The sequence below is a fragment of the Pelophylax lessonae genome (genome assembly GCF_965119305.1).
Source record: "Pelophylax lessonae genome assembly, chromosome: 5".
Classification (NCBI taxonomy): domain Eukaryota; kingdom Metazoa; phylum Chordata; class Amphibia; order Anura; family Ranidae; genus Pelophylax; species Pelophylax lessonae.
The window spans coordinates 32,958,016-32,980,392 of NC_138772.1; the positions used below are offsets into that span (position 1 = coordinate 32,958,016).

At 43.4% G+C, this 22,377-nt stretch overlaps 1 protein-coding gene across 1 annotated transcript in view; it reads left to right on the forward strand.

Annotated features, from left to right (window-relative positions):
• The window catches only part of MINDY4 (MINDY lysine 48 deubiquitinase 4), a 71,180-nt gene that overhangs the window by 37,614 nt on the left and 11,189 nt on the right, over window positions 1-22,377 (forward strand). The window contains exons 10-14 of the mRNA XM_082259057.1: window positions 11,018-11,122; window positions 14,796-14,859; window positions 16,596-16,661; window positions 19,557-19,624; window positions 19,879-19,942. Of these exons, the coding sequence (XP_082115183.1) occupies window positions 11,018-11,122; window positions 14,796-14,859; window positions 16,596-16,661; window positions 19,557-19,624; window positions 19,879-19,942 (367 nt within the window). The remainder of the gene's footprint in view (window positions 1-11,017; window positions 11,123-14,795; window positions 14,860-16,595; window positions 16,662-19,556; window positions 19,625-19,878; window positions 19,943-22,377) is intronic.

Here is a 22,377-nt window from a genome sequence, read left to right on the forward strand (position 1 = left end):
ACATTGCGGCGGACAGATCGGACCCTTGACTGACATTTTTGACACTTTTGGGGGTACCAGTGACATTACTACAGTAATCAGTGCTATACATACTGTAAAAATGACACTGGCAGGGAAGGGGTTAATTTTTATTGGAGAGGGAGGGGTTAATATATGCCTGGTGCTTACTAACGTGTGTGGGGGGAGGTGACTGAGTGACACAAGGACAGATCGCAGGTTCAGCTATGCTGAACCCTGCAATCTGACCCTGCCTGTCACTTAGGAGATCCGCCCGCTCTGTTTACACAAGCGGGCGGATTTCCACACTAGATCCCAGACGATCGGGGAAGAGCAGCGGTGATCACCACCGCTCCTCCCCTGGCCCGACTTCCGCTGTAACTGAATGAAGTGGGAGCGAGCCTCCGGCGGCGCGCGCGCCCCGCCGTGAGAGGGGATCGTCTGGTGACGTAGGTCTACGTCGCCAGACGATAACGAACAACTTTGCCGCAGTACAGTCAATGTGACTGGTCGGCAAGTGGTTAAAGGAGGATTGCATGTGCCATATACAGTATTGCAATTCAGCCTCATGATGGAATAATTGCTGGTTATGATTGCCTAAATGTGACTCCTACCAAATACTCTTAGGGCTGTATATTGGGAACGTAAAATCAGAAGATATTTAAACACTCTGCATAATGGAAAGTCGCTATATGCTGTATGACTATGTTTAGAATTCAAGCATACGCTGAAACTGCATGCAATCCTTAGCCTATTTGGGTTCTGGTATGGTCATGGTCTGGATCTATTCCTTTTTTTGCCTCAGTGTCTCCACCCCAGGGGACTGACCCGCTTTTGGCCCCAGTTCTACACCTCTCAGATGTAGTTTTGCATACAGTGCTCATTATTATCTCATAAATCATTTGGTGGAGGGGGGATTATGGTGTGGGGTTGTTTTTTATAGCAGTTGGGCTTGGCCCCTTCGTTCCAGTGAAGGGAACTCTTAAGACATCATCATACGAAAACATTTTGGACAATTTCATGCTCCCAACTTTGTGAGAACAGTTTGGGGATGGCCCCTCCCTGTACCAACATGACCGCACACCAGTGCACAAAGCAAGGTCCATAAAGACATGGATGAGTGAGTTTGGGGTGGAGGAACTTGACTGGCCTACACAGAGTTCTGACTTCAATCCGATTTGGGATGAATTAGAGCGGAGAGTGTGAACCAGGCCTTCTCGTCCAACATCAGTGCCTGTCCTCACAGACGCGCTTCTGGAAGAATGGTCAAACCTTTCCATAGACACACTCCTAAACCTTGTAAACAGCCTTCCCAGAAGAGTTGAAGCTGTTATAGCTGCAAAGGGTGGGCCAATTCAGTACTGAACCCTATGAACTAAGACCGGGATGCCATTAAGGTTCAGGCAGGCGTCCCAATACTTTTGACAATCTATTGTAGATGTCGGTGGAAAATGATGGTCCCCTTCATGACTTCCTGCATTCTACTCTGCTTTATACTCTCCCTCAGGCTGCCATTGGGTGTCAGCCTGTGATGTCACTGGCTATCTATGGAACTACAGACACAATGTGAATCGGCACCTTGTCCTGTATATCCCAGAGAAGAGTAAGGCTCCATTAACATATGTGAATGGAATGCGTTTTTGAACCTCATCCGATTCGCATGACATGTGAACCGGCTGCCTTTTCTATGGAGCCTGTTCACGTATATGCGGTGCAGCGACAGTTGCTGAGAATTGAAAAAGAGTCCTGTGTGTTTTCTAAGCACTACGGTGCGATTCAGATACGAACGCCTGGCTATTGCTTTCTATGGAAGTGCATCTGAATCGCACATTTCATCAGTTTTGAACACAAATTCAATCAAAAAAAAAAAAGCGTGGGCATCCTCTTCTCTCCCCACCCCCAAATCCATACCAGGTCTTTTTGGGTCTGCTACAGATTTTAAGGGGAACCAACACCAAAATATAAAAAAAAAAAAGACATGGGGTCCCCCCCATGAAATCCATACTAGACCCTTATCTGAGCATGCAGCCTGGCAGGCCAGGTTGGGGGAACGAGCGAGCCCCTCCCATCCTGAACCAAACCAGGCCAAATGTCCTCAACTGGGGGTGGGGGTGTGCTTTAGGACAAGGGCCTTTTCCCCACAACCCTGGGCTGTGGTTGTATGGGTCTGTGGATGGGAGGCTTATCGGAATCTGGAAGGGAGGCCTCCAGATCCCGCCCCCCCCCCCCCCCCCATGTGAATGAGTATAGGGTACCCCTACTCATTCACCAAAAAGTGTCAAAAATCAAAAAACACAGACAGTTTTTGACAATTCCTTGTGTTTTGTAATAAATGTCCCCCGGTGTAGATCCATCGTCAATCACGATGAAAGCCTCCGCAGACCCTAAAAACCCTGGATCTACACCGTGGGATATTGTTTTCGTTTGTTTTTTGTTTTTGTGATAAAGGCATTGTCAAAAACTGTCTCTGTTTTTTTTATTTTCTTTTTGACACTTTTTTGGTGAATAAGTAGGGGTACAATGTACCTCATATTCATTCATGTGGGGGGGTACATATTCCAGTAAGCCCCCCACCCACAGACCCCCCACAAGCAATGCCCAGGGTTGTGGGTAAGAGGTCCTTGTCTAAATCAACATGGGCAAAAGGTGGTTTGGGGTGGGGAGGGCAGAGCATCTGAATTCGCAGCTGAACAGCTGCTTTGCAAATTTACAGTGAACACATAGGGGAAATTTTGCACTGGACATGTGTGAATGGAGCCTAAAGGACACAATCTGACTACGTCAGCAGAGATCTCCTTCCATGCTTAGTATAGCCAGTAGGGATAGACCAATTATCGGCAAGGCCGATATGCACTTTCCCCGATATATCAGTATCGGCCCCAGAACTGACCGATATTGCAGATATTTTTGTGATGTCATTCTGCTTTCTTAGGCTGCCTCCTTCACCTTGGACAGTCTCGTCTGGAGTCGGGACTAGTCTCACGGGAGTGTATCACAGCCATACACCCACCCACAGCATCCCGGTGCCAGCCAGCCACTCACAACCACAGGCCCTGTACCAGCCAGCCACAGGCACTGTACCAGCGAGCCAGCCAGTGAGCCACAGGCATGTACCAGCCAGCCACAGGCACTGTACCAGCGAGCCAGCCAGCCACCCACAGGCCCTGTACCAGCCAGCCAGCCACAGGCATGTACCAGCCAGCCACCCACTTGAACTGTGCCAGCCAGCCACCCACCACAGGTTGCCAGACAGCCAGCCACCCACCACAGGTTGCCAGACAGCCAGCCACCCACAGACAGGTTGCCAGACAGCCAGCCACCCACGGGCCCTGTACCAGCCAGCCACAAGCACTGTGCCAGCCAGCCGCCCACAGGCCCTGTACCAGCCAGCCATCCACAGCCCCCGTGCCAGCCAGCCACCCACCACAGGGTGCCAGCAAGCCAGCCACCCACCACAGGGTGCCAGACAGCCAGCCACCACAGGGTGCCAGCAAGCCAGCCATTGAGCATTAAACAAAAATTAACATGTTCAGTACCAGATTTGTGTCAAAATTGTCTTTATTTTTCAAAAGTTTAAATGTACAAAATATCGGCCCATATCAGCTGATACCGATACGTTGTGAACAAAATATCGGTATCGGCCCTGAAAAAACTATATCGGTCTATCCCTAATAGCCAGTAACAAACAGTAAGCACTTCAGTGAGTTGGGGACTGGCAGGTTTACCAGGTATTTGAAGTGGTGTTCTAAATAAATAGAATAGACAAATAGTGCATCGCTAATAACAATAAAAGCATTAATATGACATGCTTATAAAAATGATCATAATGAAATTGATAAATAGGATAAACCAGTTCATATAACGTCCATAGAAAGTGATCAAATCCAGGGGGATAAAAGAAGGTAGATGACGCCATCGATCCCAAAGGAACCACAAAACAGATAGTAAGAAAGAGTGACCAGAGAACCAGGAGGAAAACTTCACACCCTCTGTGATAAGGTAAATTCCTTACCAGATCAAGTGGACCACTAAATTATAGGTGATCACACCAGGTATCACACCTATCCATAAGGGATGGTCATTTATCCTCCAATGCGTCAAGTTTATCATTAAATACTGAGTAGTCAAATCAGATGAACGATCGAATCTCCGTTCGACAATACTACAGGTGGTCAATCACACTCATAAGGCGTGAAAAAGAGAAGAAGCTCCCATAGTGCATTAAAGATCTAGCTTTTATTTAAAAAAAATTCCTTGCAAGTTTTTAAAGAGGTTGTTTTGAAGGATGTGGAACAGTTTAGGATTTTAAAATCTAAGACAGATTCATCCTTACAGTTCAGTCTTAAACCGATCTGTGAGCGTAGAGATTTTGATAATTCGCCCTGCTGATAAGGGAGGCAGAATTATACTTTTGGACAAGTGTGGCTATATGGAAGAAATGAACGGACTCCTTTCTGATCGCTAGACCTATGTCATGCTGGTATCTAACCCCACAGTGAAATTTAGAAAAGAGTTAAGTGCCGGTTCACATTAGTGCGATCACAGAGATCGCATTTAATTCGGAGCGCACTGCTCCTAAATTACATACGATGTCTGTGCGGTGCAAATTTCAGCCATACAGTTTGTATGGGTGAATTCGCACCGCAATCGCACCAAACATGCACATAACCCTTTTTTTAATCCGCAGCAGAATCGGATCGCATGGTGGTTCTCACTAGTGCGATCCGATTCTGTGCGAACTTGCAGATCGCACTGCAATATGCGATCTCAACTGGGGGTGTCGTTAACTTTTAATTGACACCCCCTGCGTATCGTATATGGCAGTGTGATGCGATGCGGGAACACGCTGTATATTCGCAGCGTTCCCGCATCGCACAAATGTGAACCGGGACTAAAAGGCCTGACACCAGTCTAACACCGCATTCACACTGAAGCGGCACGACTTCGGGGGCGACCTGTGAAGTCGCGTGCAGCGCGACTTTGGCACGACTTGCACGGACTTCACAGAATGAATGTCTATGCAAGTCGCTCCAGGTCGCCCTGAAGTAGTACAGGAACCTTTTTCTAAGTCGGAGCGACTTGTGTTGCTCCTATTAGAATGGTTCCCGTACCACACAATGGACCGCGACTTGTCAGGCTGACAAGTCGCCTGACAAGTCATATTAGTGTGAATGGAGACTAAGAGCCGGTTCACACTACTCCGACTTGTCAGGCGACTTGGTCGCCTGAGAAGTAGCGCTCCATGCTGTGTAATGGAACCATCCTAATCAGAGCGACTCAAATCGCTCCGACTTAGAAAAAGGTTCCTGCACTACTTTTGGGCGAGGTCAGAGCAACTTGCATTGACTTCTATTATGAGAAGTCGTTTGCAAGCCGCGATGATGTCGTGCTGCACGGGCGACTTTGAGTCGCCACGGTGAGAACCGACTCTTAACCTCCAGGCCACCCTGTCATCAGTGGCATACAGTAGATTCTGTGACATCGAGGATAGGAAAATATGTGGACGAATTCCTTCAACCTTTGGTAGTTCGAACTCCTGCATACATTAGAAGTACCACTCAGGTGATTACCCTATTGCAGGATTTCGTATGGAAGGATGGATACTTGTTGGCCACGGCAGACGTGGCCTCCTTGTATACGATTATCTCACATCAGCATGGTCTTGAAGCAGTCCAGTATTTCCTGAATCAGGACTGGTCTCTCCCATCACTTCAGAAGGAATTTCTAATTGCCTTACTCAATTTTGCCACCAGTCATAATTATTTCTGGTTTGGGAATAATTTCTATTTACAAAACCCGGGGAGTAGCAATGAGGGCCAAGTTCACTCCCAGTATTGCCAACTTGTTAATGGCACATTGGGAGTTAGATACCATCTGGACTCGACCCCCTGAACAGCTACGACTCTGGAGAAGGTATATAGACGATGTTTTGGTTATATGGGAGGGTGATCCTGATTCTCTGAGTACGTTTTTTGAGAACTTAAACCTAAATATCAAGGGTATAGCTTTACAGTATAGGCACTTTTCCACTGCAAGTACCGGCTCGTACCGGCTCGGCTCTACTCGGCCCTGCTTGGCCCGATTTGCTTTTCCACTGCTGGTGCCGCATGGTATAGTGTGGGAACGGTTCGGTACGGTACGGTATAGGTTTGCTTTTCCACTAAAGTAGTACTAAAGTTAAGTGGGTGGGATAACAACGGGGTGGGTGGGATTCTCTGACCAATCAGTGGCTAGTAGTGACTGCATGCAAAGGATTGTGGGATATGGTACCAGTTTGGTACCTGTTGGAACCACAATCGAGTAGGTACTGTTTTTTCAGAGCCGTACCGTACCGTTCGGTTCCATGCGGTGGAAAAGCAAACCTATACCGTACCGTACCGAACCGTTCCGACCCTATACCATGCGGTACCAGCAGTGGAAAAGCACAAAAGCGTGCCGAACCGTTACGGTTCTATGCAGTGGAAAAGCGCCATATGAGATGAGTGAGTCTGAGCTGCACTTCCTAGATTTGAATATCAAGGTACAGGGAGAGCAGCTAGTTATATCTACATACTTTAAAGATACTGACTGCAATGCTTACATTCCTCGGTCTAGCTGCCATCATAAAGTCTGGCTGGATGCAGTGTCTAAGGGCCAGTTTCAGAGGACTAGGCGTAACTGCACGAGTATTGAGCATTTTTATTTACAGGCTAATACTCTGAAAGCCAGATTATTGGAAAAAGGTTATTCGGAATCTGATATTGACTATACCATTAAACAGCCTGCTGACTTAGATAAGCAAACCCTGTTACGTAGTGCCTTGATCAATGATCCTGATTTATATCTTTATAAATATAATTATATTTATATTTATCAGATATTCCAACCAGCATTTTCCTATTAAAAAGATACTTCAGAGGTATTGGAGCATTTTAAAAAATGATAGGGTACTAGGTCCGATGTTACCAGAGCGCCCTACGGTGATCTTTAGAGGACCTCCAACTTTGAGACACAGAGTTGCACCAAACGTGATTGATCCTTCTAAGACCTTATCTTTCTTCCAATCTCTAACTGTTTTTTTCCATGCAGAAAATTCAATATTTGTTCGGTTAACTCTTTAAGAGCCGGTTCACACTACTCCGACTTGGGACACGAATTGTGTGCCCTCAAGTCGCCCCAAGTCTCTTGTCATCACAAATTCAATGTAAATGAATGAGAGCCGTCTTAATATGAACTACTGCAGTCGCTCGGACTTCAGAAAAGGTTCCTCTACTACTTCAAGGCGACCTCTATCCGACTTGTGCACATAGACTCCAATGGGAGTCGCCTCGAAGTAGGATCCTTATCTTATTTCAAGGACTTGTTATCAGACTTTCCAGGAAGAAGAAAAAGATTAGCCAGGCATTCCCCACAGACAAAGTCGCCTGTCTCTTCCAAGTCTCTTCCAAGTCTCTTCCAAGTCTCTTCCAAGTCGCTTACAAGTCGCTTACAAGTCTCTAAACAAGTCACGCTAAAAAGTCGCTCCTTCATGGGGCGACTTTCTGGTCGCGGTAGTGTGAACCGGCTCTGGGGGGAGATGTACCATGCTTCGGTCAATACATGCATAGAGAGTATGAGATTGATACTTTTATTACGTGTAGTTCTAGATACGTGGTATATATAATTCAATGCCCCTGTTCTAAACAGTACATTAGAAGATCTAAGCGGGAGCTACATGTGCACTTGTTGGAACGTGTACGTAACATCAAACGAGTTTTCATTGGGCATAACCTGTCTAGACCCTAAGATAGACACCACAGAAGGAGTCTAGAAGGGACTACCTTTTTAGCCATAGACAAAGTTATGCCAAATTGGAGGGGCACTAACATGGTTAAGGCCATTTCCCGACTTGAAATCCGTTGGATTTTTTATTTGAGATCCTAAGTCCCTTTTGGACTTAATGTGGATTGGGACATTAATTGTTTTATTAACAATGCTTAATTTCGTTTCTATATTTTTCATTATTTATTATATTTATTATTATTTTTTTTTATTTTATTTTATATTTATTTCTTTCCTTTTTTTTTTTTTTTTTTTATTTTTTTGTTTTACATGTATTATTAATTTTTCATTTTATCTGTTTCCCAGTCTGCATTTTTTAATATGAGGTTATTGAAGTTTGTAATTTTTTTATGTATTTTTTGTAAGTTGCGGCGTTTCTGTAGGTTTTCTATTCCAATTGAAATTTTTATCTCTATTGTGGTTTTGTCAATAGGACCCATTCATGGATATATAGAATTTTTAACTATACCGTTTTTTTTTGCATGATATTATGTGTGCCTTTTGGTATTGTTTTCTGTCTTCTTGTTTCTGCCATCATCTAAATGTCCACTAGATGGCTTGCTCTCAGGTTTTTATGGGTGTTCCTGCTTTCGTTTCTTCGCTTACTGCTTTATGGGTACTTTGCCAAAAGTTAAGATGACGTCTCTGCACCATTTAAGGTAGTGCCTGTGATGCAGCACTGCCCAGACCAACCCCCAGACGTCACTTATGACGAAACATGTAGGGCATGATCTACGACGGTGACGACATCAGACTTCTCGGTTCTTGTTGGAGGGTGGCCGGTATCCCTCCTAGAAGTCAGGGCTAGTGGAGCGAAGCCCACAGGAACGCCGCAACAATATCACTGTCTATACGCCTGATTATGTCCAGTCCGTTGTAAGTGCAATTGATCTTTTTTTTTTTTTTTTTTATTAAATGCTATATCTATCAATGCGCTATGGGAGCTTCTTCTCTCTTTCATGCCTCATGAGTGTGAGGAATGTTGACCACCTGGACGGAGGTTCGATCGTTCATCTGATTTGACTACTCGGTATTTAATGAACTTGACGCATTGGAGGATAAATGACCATCCCTTATGGATAGATGTGATACCTGGTGTGACCACTTATAATCTAGTGGTCCACTTGATCTGGTAAGGAGTTTACCTTATCACAGAGGGTGTGAAGTTTCCCTCCTGGTTCTCTGATCACCCTTTCTCACTGTTTTGTGGTTCCTTTGGGATCGGTGATGTCATCTACCTTCTTGTTTTTTTTTCCCCCTGGATTTGATCACTTTCTATGGACGTTATATGAACTTGTTTATTATTCCTATTTATTAATTTCATTATGATCATTTTTATAATCAGGTCATATTAATGCTTTTATTGTTATTAGTGCTGCATTATTTGTCTATTGTTTTTGTCTTTTGGAAGCTTGTATCATTATTCCAAGTGCTAGCAGTTCCCCTCGCCAGCGCAGTGTTTATTTGATTTTGATATAAATAAAAAGGATGTTGCATGTTTGCTATGAGACACAGAGGGGTGTAACCACTGCTTTTAAATTTGGTAGAATCCGAACCCCCTGTTTTTTGCTGCTCTCTAATGGCGCTTTTCCACTGCATGGAACCAAATGGTTCGGTTCGATTTTGCGCTTTTCCACTGCATGGTACCGCATGGTACGGTGTTGGAATGGTTCGGTACGGTACAGCGGCTCTTTTCCACTACATGGAACCGAACAGTACGGCTCTCTTAAACAGTACCACCTCGGTTGTGGTTCCAAGAGGGCCGTACCGGTACCATATCCCACAATCCTTTGCATGCAGCCTTGACTGTTTGTCACTACTAGCCACTGATTGGTCAGAGAATCGTTGTTATCCCACCCACTTACTATTAGTGGAAAAGTAAACCGTACCAAACCGTACAGAACCGTTCCAACACCGTACCATGCAGTACCATGCAGTGGAAAACCAAACCGAGCCAAGCAGGGCCGAGTGGAGCTGAGCCGGTACTTGCAGTGCAAAAGTGCCTTAAGGTTCTGAAGAGAACACTTCCTGTCCGGCTGCGGTTTTACCCGACAGGGAGTAAGTAAAATTCTGCAACAAGGACACAAATCTAACAGGGATTTTATCCTTCTTCTACTCTACTGAAAAAAAACATTTTTATTTCTTTCTGTGACTCTGCAATTTGTCCCTTATTTGCTGTCTGGTAAACTGTTGTCATCAAGACACAACGAGAAAAAATCTCTCTCTAATATAGCCCCGGAAAACAGTCAAAACCTGACAAGGCTTCTAACACATCCCCACTCCATCCAAAATGAATCGGTTGCCGACCGCCTGCCGCAGTTATACTGTGGCAGGCAGCCTCTTCTGCACAAACTGACGTAGGTATACGTCGGTCGCGCGCCTTCAGCTAGGGGGCGAGCGCTTGCCGGTGGTGCTCGTCAGCGGGGCTCCGATTGCACGGGGCAGGCGGCTCCGATTGCCGCCTGACATCCGTGATACCTCCCCGCTGAGAGAGAAGAACGGTCAGCTGTTGTAAACACATTTTTAGCACTGATTACTGGAGTAATGTTCCCCCCCCCCCCCCCAAAAAGTGTCAAAAATTTCAGTTAGGGGTCCGATCTGTCTGCCGCAATGTCGCAGTCCTGCTAAAAATCGCAGATCACCGCCATTACTAGAAAAAAAAAACAATAAAAATGACATAAATCTTTCCCGTAGTTGGTAGACGTGACAACTTTTGCGCAAACCAATCAAAATACGCTTATTGGGGGTTTTTTTACCAAAAATATGTAGCAGAAAACAAATTGGCCTAAAATGTTAAAAAATTTTGATTTGTAAATTTTTTTTTCGGGAATGTTCTATAGCAGAATGTGAAAAATATTGTTTTTTTTTTTTTTTCTTCAGAATTGTCCCTCTTATTTTGTTTATAGCGCATAAAATAAAAATCGCACAGGTGATCAAATACCACCAAAAGAAAGCTCTGTTTGTGGGAAAAAAAGGACATCAATTTTATTTGGGTACAGCGTCGCACGACCGCGCAATTGTCCTTTAAAGTAACGCCGTGCCCAATCACAAAATATGGTCTGGTCATTAAGGGGGCAAATCCTTCCGGTCCAGAAGTGGTTAAACAAGTTTCGGCAGGACTTGCACTTTAATCATTTGTAAAATATATCAGAAAGTCTTAGGATTCCCACCGCCCGGCTGTGTGCAGTTTGATTTGATGACGCTGCGTTTCTGTTTCTAGGTGGGCACTGCGTCCTTCAGACACCGTTCGAAGTAACTGCCTGTACAGAGCCATCACTGACATCTTATGGCGTGCTGGAGACTGTAAGCAAGCAGTTGTCACTTTGTAAGTAGGTCAAACTGATACCCATTTACTTTACAAGTACGGTATGTCAAGCAAATACATACATTACATCTCTTCAATACACATGTTTTATGCCTTTGAAGACCCTGCAAGTACTTGCAAATAGTTATTGATCTGTCAGAAATTCACTCCGCTCTTAATCCTTATTGTGTCCTGACAACACACATTTTTTTTGTGGACTTATTGGTGTCAGCCCTGCCCAGTGTCTTTTTGCTAAACTACTTAACCATTTGCAGCAGCCAAGAGTGCATGTGTATGTACCATGCACACCTGTCCTGCTTTTCTTTGGATGCATGTGTTTTCATTCAAGGCAAAGCAGGTCAGGCACAGAAAATCCGTATCTATGCATCCGTCTATCTGGTCAGATTAATGTAAATAATCACCTTCTTTGTTACTCTCCTTTCAGTGGAAAAAAGAAAAAACGTTAAAATGACTGTAGTTTCCCTTTTTGTACAACACATTTAAATGTATTCTGTTTTAATAAAGCAGTTGTAACCTTTAAATATAAAAAAAAAAATGATCCGGTAGGGATCCTGAAACTACGGCCCTCCAGCTGTTGCGGAACTACACATCCCATGAGGCATTGTAAAACTCTGACATTCACAGATATTACTAGGCATGATGGGAATTGTAGTTCCTGAACAACCGGAGGGCCATAGTTTGAAGACCCCTGCTCTAAAGCAAGATCAACAGCATAGTGCTTCTGCGGTGTAATTTGTCCCATTCTATGCTGTAAAATACCTGGTTGATCCTGCCTGTTCCTGTGTCCTCTTGTGTGTACTGACCACGGTAATTATGGCTGCTGATCCATGATACAAGTGGTCAGTTTACGTGCCTCTGTCATCCCCCTGTGTTTAGAGTCTCTCCCTCCCTCCCTGCCTGTCAGTTCCTAGTGTGTGAGCCGATCTCCTCCCCTCCCCTCCTGCCGCTATTTAGTGTAGCTGTATAGTTGGTGAGGGCAATCACTGGCATCCCCTGTGTTTTATAACTATACATCAGTGTTTGTGTTTTGTTTTTTTTTAATTCTGAAGCTAAATACTTTATTTCACAGCGCCGCTGAGCAGTCACGTGACCTCACGACTGATGTCAATCTTGGCTCCTCCCGCTGTATCCTTAGATATGGGATGGAGAGTGGCAGGAGGTCACGTGGCCGCACAGCGGCGATGAGAAATATGGTATTTAGCTTCAGAATTAAAAAAAAAAACACAGAGAATCACGCAAGCTACCATGTGAGTCCACTAGTAATCTGAATTTGTAATCTGTGTCACTGCGTGAGCCAGCTGCTGACACTGATCACAATCCCATAATATGTGCACAATGTATCCAGTTCAATATAAGTGGCGGGCTGCATTTCCTTTATAATCTATAGTGTTCCATCCAATAATGTGCCTATATATATATATATATATATATATATATATATATATATATATATATATATATATATATATATATATATATACATACACAGTGCCTTGCGAAAGTATTCGGCCCCCTTGCACTTTTCAACCTTTTGCCACATTTTAGGCTTCAAACATAAAGATATAAAACTGTAATTTTTTGTGAAGAATCAACAAGTGGGACACAATCATGAAGTGGAACGAAATTTATTGGATATTTTAAACTTTTTTAACAAATAACTGAAAAATTGGGCGTGCAAAATTATTCAGCCCCCTTAAGTTAATACTTTGTAGCGCCACCTTTTGCTGCGATTACAGCTGTAAGTCACTTGGGGTATGTCTCTATCAGTTTTACACATCGAGAGACTGAAATTTTTGCCCATTCCTCCTTGCAAAACAGCTCGAGCTCAGTGAGGTTGGATGGAGAGCGTTTGTGAACAGCAGTTTTCAGTTCTTTCCACAGATTCTCGATTGGATTCAGGTCTGGGCTTTGACTTGGCCATTCTAACACCTGGATATGTTTATTTGTGAACCATTCCATTGTAGATTTTGCTTTATGTTTTGGATCATTGTCTTGTTGGAAGACAAATCTCCATCCCAGTCTCAGGTCTTTTGCAGACTCCATCAGGTTTTCTTCCAGAATGGTCCTGTATTTGGCTCCATCCATCTTCCCATCAATTTTAACCATCTTCCCTGTCCCTGCTGAAGAAAAGCAGGCCCAAACCATGATGCTGCCACCACCATGTTTGACAGTGGGGATGGTGTGTTCAGGGTGATGAGCTGTGTTGCTTTTATGCCAAACATAACGTTTTGCATCGTTGCCAAAAAGTTTGATTTTGGTTTCATCTGACCAGAGCACCTTCTTCCACATGTTTGGTGTGTCTCCCAGGTGGCTTGTGGCAAACTTTAAACGACACTTTTTATGGATATCTTTAAGAAATGGCTTTCTTCTTGCCACTCTTCCATAAAGGCCAGATTTGTGCAGTATACGACTGATTGTTGTCCTATGGACAGAGTCTCCCACCTCAGCTGTACATCTCTGCAGTTCATCCAGAGTGATCATGGGCCTCTTGGCTGCATCTCTGATCAGTCTTCTCCTTGTATGAGCTGAAAGTTTAGAGGGACGGCCAGGTCTTCGTAGATTTGCAGTGGTCTGATACTCCTTCCATTTCAATATTATCGCTTGCACAGTGCTCCTTGGGATGTTTAAAGCTTGGGAAATCTTTTTGTATCCAAATCCGGCTTTAAACTTCTCCACAACAGTATCTCGGACCTGTCTGGTGTGTTCCTTGTTCTTCATGATGCTCTCTGCGCTTTAAACGGACCTCTGAGACTATCACAGTGCAGGTGCATTTATACGGAGACTTGATTACACACAGGTGGATTCTATTTATCATCATTAGTCATTTAGGTCAACATTGGATCATTCAGAGATCCTCACTGAACTTCTGGAGAGAGTTTGCTGCACTGAAAGTAAAGGGGCTGAATAATTTTGCACGCCCAATTTTTCAGTTTTTTATTTGTTAACAAAGTTTGAAATATCCAATAAAGTTCGTTCCACTTCATGATTGTGTCCCACTTGTTGTTGATTCTTCACAAAAAATTACAGTTTTATATCTTTGTGTTTGAAGCCTGAAATGTGGCAAAAGGTCGAAAAGTTCAAGGGGGCCGAATACTTTCGCAAGGCACTGTGTGTGTGTGTGTGTGTGTGTGTGTGTGTGTGTGTGTGTGTGTGTATATATATATATATATATATATATATATATATATATATATATATATATATATATATATATATATATATATATATACAACATAAAAATCCAAAATATATACTGTCAACATGCAATACATATGTGATATATTCCACAGTTCACACCACTGGCACATCACTTTATTTTGGAGAACATCATTGTTTGTAACACTATATTGGATTGAAGTTATAGATCACGTTGCCTTGGAATAATCACCACCCACGGGAATATATGAACTGTGAAATATATCACATGTTGATAGTATATATTTTGGATTTTTACGTTATATCACTTGTATATATTGGCACATTAGTGGATGGCACACTATAGATCATGAAGGGAATGTAGCGCGGCACTTATATTTAATTTAAAAAAAAACACACAAACCCTGTGATGTATTGCTTGTTATAACAGAGGGGACGCCAGTAATTGTGTTAACTAACTTTACAACCACTTTAAACTCTAAGAGTTTCTCATATTGTGCTCTGCTTGTCATTGAAGGTCATCCGGGAGGCAGCAGTTCACTCCAGCTGGGAAATATAAAGCTGATGGAATCCTAGAAAGTGTAAGAATATTGCTGTATATACAAATGTGAGATGTATGTTACGGTATCTCTCCAGGGAAAAATACAAATCACTCTGTGCTTAGTTTCTCATATACAGTTATGTACCTGTAGTGTGTGTGTATATAAAATAATTCCTGAATAGAAATTGACAGATATACGAATAATAACAAGAAATAATAGTACACTGAACAAAATTATAAAACGCAACACTTTTGTTTTTGCCCCCATTTTTCATGAGCTGAACTCAAAGATCTAAGACTTTTTCTATGTACACAAAAGGCCGATTTCTCTCAAATATTGTTCACAAATCTGTCTAAATCTGTGTTAAGGCTCGTACACACTTGACGGAAATCGGATGAAATATCCTCTGATTTTTCTCTCTCTTGCTCAGCGTTCATAACCGTTTTTAGTTGACACTGCATAAATGTTCACAAAATTTCTCGTCCGATTTTATTTATTTTTTTTTTTGGGACATTTGTTTCTAGACTTCCGGGTCGTCAGCAACTTCAGATCATGCGCGGTCTTTCGTATCCGATTTTTCACGGACGTCCTGCATACACATTAAACGAAAATTGGTCATCTGGGGACGGACGATTACAAATTTTGGTGTTTGTCACTCAGTTTTGTGGCCTTCCCAGGTTCAGCCTCTCTCCTGGGCAAGAAGACCCCCTCTTATGGGCTGTAAATCTCCCTCGATGGTGGGTTCCCCTTGGTGCTGGGGTTCTGAGTACCTGGGTATTGATGACCAACTGATGTACTGGGAGGCTGATCTCTTCATTTGACCATACTGCTGTTAAACACGCTGAGTGCTCATTTTCGAGAGTTAATGAGCATTGAGGTCTGGTGAGTTGCCATCTTATACTATCCCTGGCACTTGGTGGTGGAATATTGGTGATCCTTATATACTTCACGGCAATTTGGATCCATGGTGCACTACACATTATTGATCATCAGCTTTATTTCCTGCATTTCTGGCTGAATGGACTATGGGACTTTTTAGTGTTTTTTATTGATTTTATTGATCATCATTCACTGGTGGTTCTACCTTTGGGCCAAGAATTATTTTTCAGTTCATTGAAGAGGAGGTTATGTGTTGCACTGCATGAGGCAAATGGTGGTCACACCAGATACTGACTAGTTTTTGGACCCCCCCCCCCCTTCCCCAATACAGTAAAACTGCACATTTTAGAGTGGCCTTTTATTGTGGCCAGCCTAAGGCACACCTGTGCAATAATCATGCTGTGGGGCTTCCAGATTCTAAGAAGCCCCCTGCCCACAGGGGATAACCATCTGTCCAGGGATATAGGGAAAAGGCTTTTTGTCCTGGGAGGTGGATGGATTATCTCGGCAAAGGAGAAGTGCTCACTAACACAGATTTGTGAACAATATTTAAGAGAAATCGGCCTTTTGTGTACATAGAAAAAGTCTTAGATCTTTGCATTCAGCTCATGAAAAATGGGGGCAAAAACAAAAGTGTTGCATTTTATCATTTTGTTCGGTGTAATAAGTAATGATAAATAGTGATAAAAAAGAAACTCCTCGGGAAACTGAATGCTCATTAGCAAAAATAATAATAAATAAGTCATTCTATGTAAGATCGATATTACGTGCGTATATTTATCAGAATGAGAGCATCAATTACTTTGTATTACACAAAACTGGGACCAGGAATTGTGGATTAGTCAACATGTTTTTTGCTACTGTTTTCACCCTACGTATTCATTCTTGTCTTTCAGCTCATCTTATACAATTTTAAAAAATATGATGATCTTTTAACTTTTCTTCAACAAAATATTAATCAGGTAAAAATCTTATGCAGCCTTTTTTTTTATTTTTTATGTGATTTGTCTTTTTGGATAGACCATACTCTGGTATCAGTAAATATGAAAATATTTCCTTTCACTTTGGATCAACGTTGTGTAAACCAATAAGATAAAGAGTCATGTAGCACCTCACCAACTCTCTAGGTAATCTTAGGGTATCCGATCTGTCAGATCCCTCCATTTCCTCACCATCCTGAAACCTCCACGCTTACACAAAACTCTCGAACCGCTTCAACTTCCTCCACCACACCAGACTGCCCCTACTGTTAGTATTGTAGTTTTTTTACAATTCTCTGAGTTCACCACCCAGATACAATTAACAATGCTTCCACTCCGGAGGGTACAAATGTTCAATATATTGTTTTTTGTTTTCTATTATGCACTGGCATATTATGCCATCTCTATGTTTACGGGTAAATCTTCCTCACCCCCCATTTACTCTTACCCATCCCTATTTGATCTTTACTTTTGGTTTTACTGAGTATTTTGTTTAAGTCCCGGTTCACACTGGGGCAACTTGTCAGGAGACTTAGCCGCCTGACAAGTCGCGCTTCATACAGTGCAAAGGAACCGTTCTAATTGGAGCAACTCAAATCGCTCCGACTTAGAAAAAGGTTCCTGCTCTACTTTGGGGGCAACTTGCATTGACTTCTATTAGAGAAGTCGTTTGCAAGCCCCGCTGCACAGGGCGGCTTCAGAGTCGGGCGACTTTGAAGCCGTCCCAGTGTGAACCGAGCGTACTTGCTGCCATACTCGGTTATGTACATGTGTTTATTCTTCCGCTAGAAAACGCAATAAATATTAAAAAAAAAGAAGCATGCAGCATATGAGTGGATGTCCATATAAAGGCTTGTCAAGAAAATATACACAAAACCGTTTCCCCATACTTATGCTCTACCCAACCCAGGGTGCACACTCACCTCTGCTTATCTCGACTTCAGAGACATTCATCAAAGGAAACTGCAAGCCTCTCACTAAAAAACGGATGCAGATAAAACTTTATTTCAAAACACCTTCTACTTGGGCTCCTCTAGACCAGTGTTTTTCAACCTGGTTTCAGTCAAGGCAGCCTTTAGAATTGCGCACTGTCTGAGGACCTGTTCACATCAGGAGGTGCATCCAAGCATATGAACTTTTTTTTTTTTTTTGCAAGCTCCATTATGTTGCATTGTTTAACGAGCTGCTCTATGCATGTGAAACCGCATGATTTTAAAATTGCTCAGCACCAAAACACATGGTACCACGGTACCATGCGTTTTAGCAGTAGTGACAGTATGCGCATTTTCTAGATACGTGGGGGTATCATTAAGAATTACTGGCACCGCTATAAGCTTCTGCAAAAGGAAACTTATTTTTGTTCAGTATGGGAAAACACATTTTTTTGCACGTTACCACTAGCACAAATTAACCAATAGCCCCCCACCCCCAATCCCCTTCTTAGCACGAACCCCCTCCTAGCAAAAAATCTGTCCCTACAGAAGTGATGACAGCAGCAGAGGGGAGGAGAGGTCAGGAGGTGTGGATTGTGTGCTCTCTCTTCTCCCCCCAGCTCCTCTCCCTCCTGTAGATTTTGATGTGAGAGCCTCTGTTAAATCTTGTGATTGAGGAGAAGGAGAGCTATGTTAACTCCTGTGTATGGAGCGGAGGCAAAGAACTCTGCCCGGACCTCCTCTCAGCTCTCCCCTCCTCTCTGTACTATTGCAGGCAAAACAGAAAGCTGGGTTGGCTGCCCGACCAGGTCCTACCAACCAATGGCATCATCAGTTGCTAAGGACATGTCGGGTAGCCAGCACAGCTTTCTGTTTTGCCGCCAATACTAAAGAGAGGAGGAGGTGCGGGCAGAGCTCTCTTTCTCATTGGGCTGTTGCCACCGAACCCAGGTTAAAAAACACTGCTCTAGACCATGCAGACCTTGTCCCCTTATTGTGACACCTTCACTATGTGCAAGCTTCTTGAGCCATAGCGGACCCCTGTCATGGTCAACTCGGAGACCAGTAGCTATAGCAGTAGAGAGGCTCCCACTTACCAGCAGGATAAGTAAATAGGCAGGTCACCCAGGCTGATGATGCAAGCTCACCTGAGGTACGTGGTTTAAGCACTTACCAGTATTCACCAAGTAGCGGTCCCCACCAGGACCAAACCAGGACCAGGTGAGCAAACTGGGGTCCAGTAGCAGGTAGGGATCAAACAGAAGTGTACTCAGTAAATAAGCCAAAGGCCGGTAACAAGTGGTCGCAGATTGGGATCAAGCTGAATAGTAGTCCAGGAACAAGCCAAAGATCGGTAATGAGTGGCAGTGGAGATATGGACAGCTGCAGGTATACATGGAACAAGATGTCGGCCAGAGAGAACAGAATAATCTAGCAAACAGGAAGTTTACAAACATGGCTTACATCAGGAAGCTCATGTGAGGAGCAAAGAGTTTAAGGCTCACCAGAAATGAGACAAGACAAGAAAGTCCAAAGGATAAGACCGGTGCTGTCCAGCATCTCAGGTGGCTCAGCAAGGAGAACCACTGCCAGATGCAGGAGAGGTCATGGGTTCAAATTCCTGTCCTGACAACCCCACTGTTGGACAGCCAGTAGGAAGTGTCCATGACACCCAGGCAATGTTGTAGCTCTCCAAACAAGGACCCATCCACTCTGCGGTCTAAGAGGGTAGAAAACATTGGACCTGGAGTATCACTTGACCATGGATTAAGGTAAGTAAAAGGAATGTAGGTAGTCTAACATGGCGATGAGTTGGGGGGGGGGGGGGCAAAGGGAGTTTCGGAGCACTTGATGCCCAGAGATCAGCTTTAAAATAAACAGGCTACAATAATAACCCAACATATGTAATCACTTACAAAATACTTTACTTTCCCTTAAATTCTAGTTTGAACGTGGGCCGTTTGGTTGCATTCTGCTAACAGTGTCTTCTGTCTTCTCGAGATCTATTGATCTGTAAGTACATGCCATTTCTCAACATTCGTGTACAATTATACTGTGCAAAGCATTTTTCTATGGACAACTTAAGAGTATTTTGTGTTCCCCATCGGTAGATACAAGGGAAGGGCATAGCTGGATTTATAACAGTTGTTGGCTATAAGCACACCGTAACTTCACAATTACTCGTCATTTTCACTGATTCTCACTGCAGACCTTCCAATTATTACCAGCACACTCCTACTTACACTGAATTTGCCTTCTGTTTACAGGGTCCAGAGAGACTTTGACGTTCCCACCAACTGCCTGATTGGTGCTCATGCTTATTGTACACAAGTAAGTCGTTAAGAGGCATCACTGCCATGAAATACACAACAAAGTATTGTTTAATTTTTACAAGCAGAGACTGCAGACAGAGCATAGTTCTCTATATGCTAAAATACTGGTCTACAAGCAGAGACTGCAGACAGAGCATAGTTCTCTATGTCCTAAAATACTGGACTGACACATAAAGGTCCATTTAGTGACTTGAACCTCGGTGTCACATACACACTGGAGGTGGGTGTGACGGTGGCGGGTATCAGACCCCTGGCCTTCTCATCCAACTCGTGACCAAAGACCTGGCACTCTCACACCCTGCCGTCACTTGCGTAACAATGCCACTCTCAGCTGCACCCGGCACACAGATTGTCCAGCTTGCGGGACCACAATCTAGATGCCAGCAGACTGAGAGCGATTGTCACCGGGCTAATTAACAATTAACCCTTTCTCTGCCACCACCTGAGAGCTCCATCAGCCCCTGTCTTTTTCTCTGAGATCAAAGGGGCGGTGACGGACACCCCTGACCAATTACAACAGAGTGGCAAAAGGGCTGTCCAGTGGTTTACGACCATTTCAAATGTACCTTTGTGGACCGAGCCATACCACTCTTAATATCTCGAAATAGGTAAGGGTTACATTCTTGAAACTGATATTTTATAACCAAGCATGTCATTTGCTTTCAAACATTATCAAACATGAATATCTTTTATCACAGAGGGAATATCTTATCGCTCGTATGACAGGGTGACCATGTGTGGTCTTGTTACGTCCAGTATGTTATTCGGCATTCAAATATTTACTTTTTGTTAATATGTTATGTTCAGGGAAAAAGTTATGAATTTTGTGTGTAACTCTGGTCATTTTCCTAATGACCAATTTGGCTTGTGGAATTCCACACAGCCTGGTCAGCTGTAGTGAACATCTGTGCTGATAAGGGTTGCTTTGTTTATGACCCGGCCGGAATGTGTTAAGATAAGCCTGCTTTGAGGCTTGCATACTAATGTTCGGTGACCCGGGAGTTAATTAACACTGCCAAAAGGAGCTGGGGTGAGGGGCGGGTAAAGGAATGACCTTTTTTGTTTTTTTAAAACTGTCACCTGAGCTCTGAAACACAAAATGGTTGCTTGCGACAGCTTTAACTAAATGGCTGCCTGACAAACTGGGGTCCCAACGCATGATACCATTACACTGGGGTTCTCAAACTTTTTTAATAAAGGGCCAGATCAATGTCCATCACATTGTTTGGGGGTCAGACTTTGGTCAGTAGGTGTGAAAAAAAATTCCCCGGCATTGTAGGACAGTGGGAGATACATAACCATGGTGTCAATGGTTGGGAGCAAAGAAATGTACCCCTGTGTCAGCTGTCGCTGGAAGCAATAAATGGTCCGCAAATAAAACGGAATTGTAACAAATATTTATAATGAAGGTATACTTGACAGGCACTGAAATATCTAGTGAATATTTAAAATGAACAGACGCACCAAGTGCAGTTTTGATAAAAAGCCTAAAACAAAACTTTTACTGGACATCAAAATGCATAAAGCTTCTTGCACATGAAAGTTACCATAAACAATAACAAGACTCAAATATACACCCCTATTCCCAATATCCCAAAGAGAGGTCAAATACTTAACTGGCAACAGCTTGCACCCGATATCTGAAACAGGACATTAAATCCTGGCTGCATCTTTCCACAGCTCCAAACAGCAAAACCTCCTCGCCCATGCTAGAGACTCTATTTATAGTCCTGTATTACCAGAGACCACCCACAGGATGTTGTCATTCCTCTTGACCACTCACAGGTCATTTGTGAATGATGTCAGCAACACATCGTTGCACTTCCCCCCCCAAAACCACATGGTCAATGCGACAGCCATCTTTACACGCAACGTCAAAGCTCACTAAACCACCTGTGGGTGAGAGATATTATTACACATGTCTGGGAACAATTGTCATGAATCAGTTTAAGAAATATCCACAACTGATACAGGAGGTAAAAGATGCCCTTTACTACAGGTGTCAGTGAGAGTAAAATAAGGAATTGGTGTATAAGGTCAGTGAGAGTAATAAATACCCCTGTATCAGTGATCAGTAGAAGTAAGAAAATGCCTCTACATTGGTGATTAGTTGGGTTATTAAATAACCTTCCTGGCATTGTTGTCAGTGGGCCGATAAGACTCCCCCCCACATATTGGTATCAGTGGCCTAATAATGGACCCCCAGGCTTTGCTGTTTAGCTGTTTAGTTGACTTGTAAGCTCCAGATCCTGTGCTGCACCTCATTATTGTGTCCCGGCTGGGACTATACAGCAACTATCGGGCAGGGCATCACTCCACCCATAGTACCTGTAATAAAGCCCCTAGTACTAGAACCCACTGCATTCAAACTAGGGATCGACCGATTATTGGCAAAGCCGATATATCGAGGGCTGATCTGCACTTTCCCCCGAT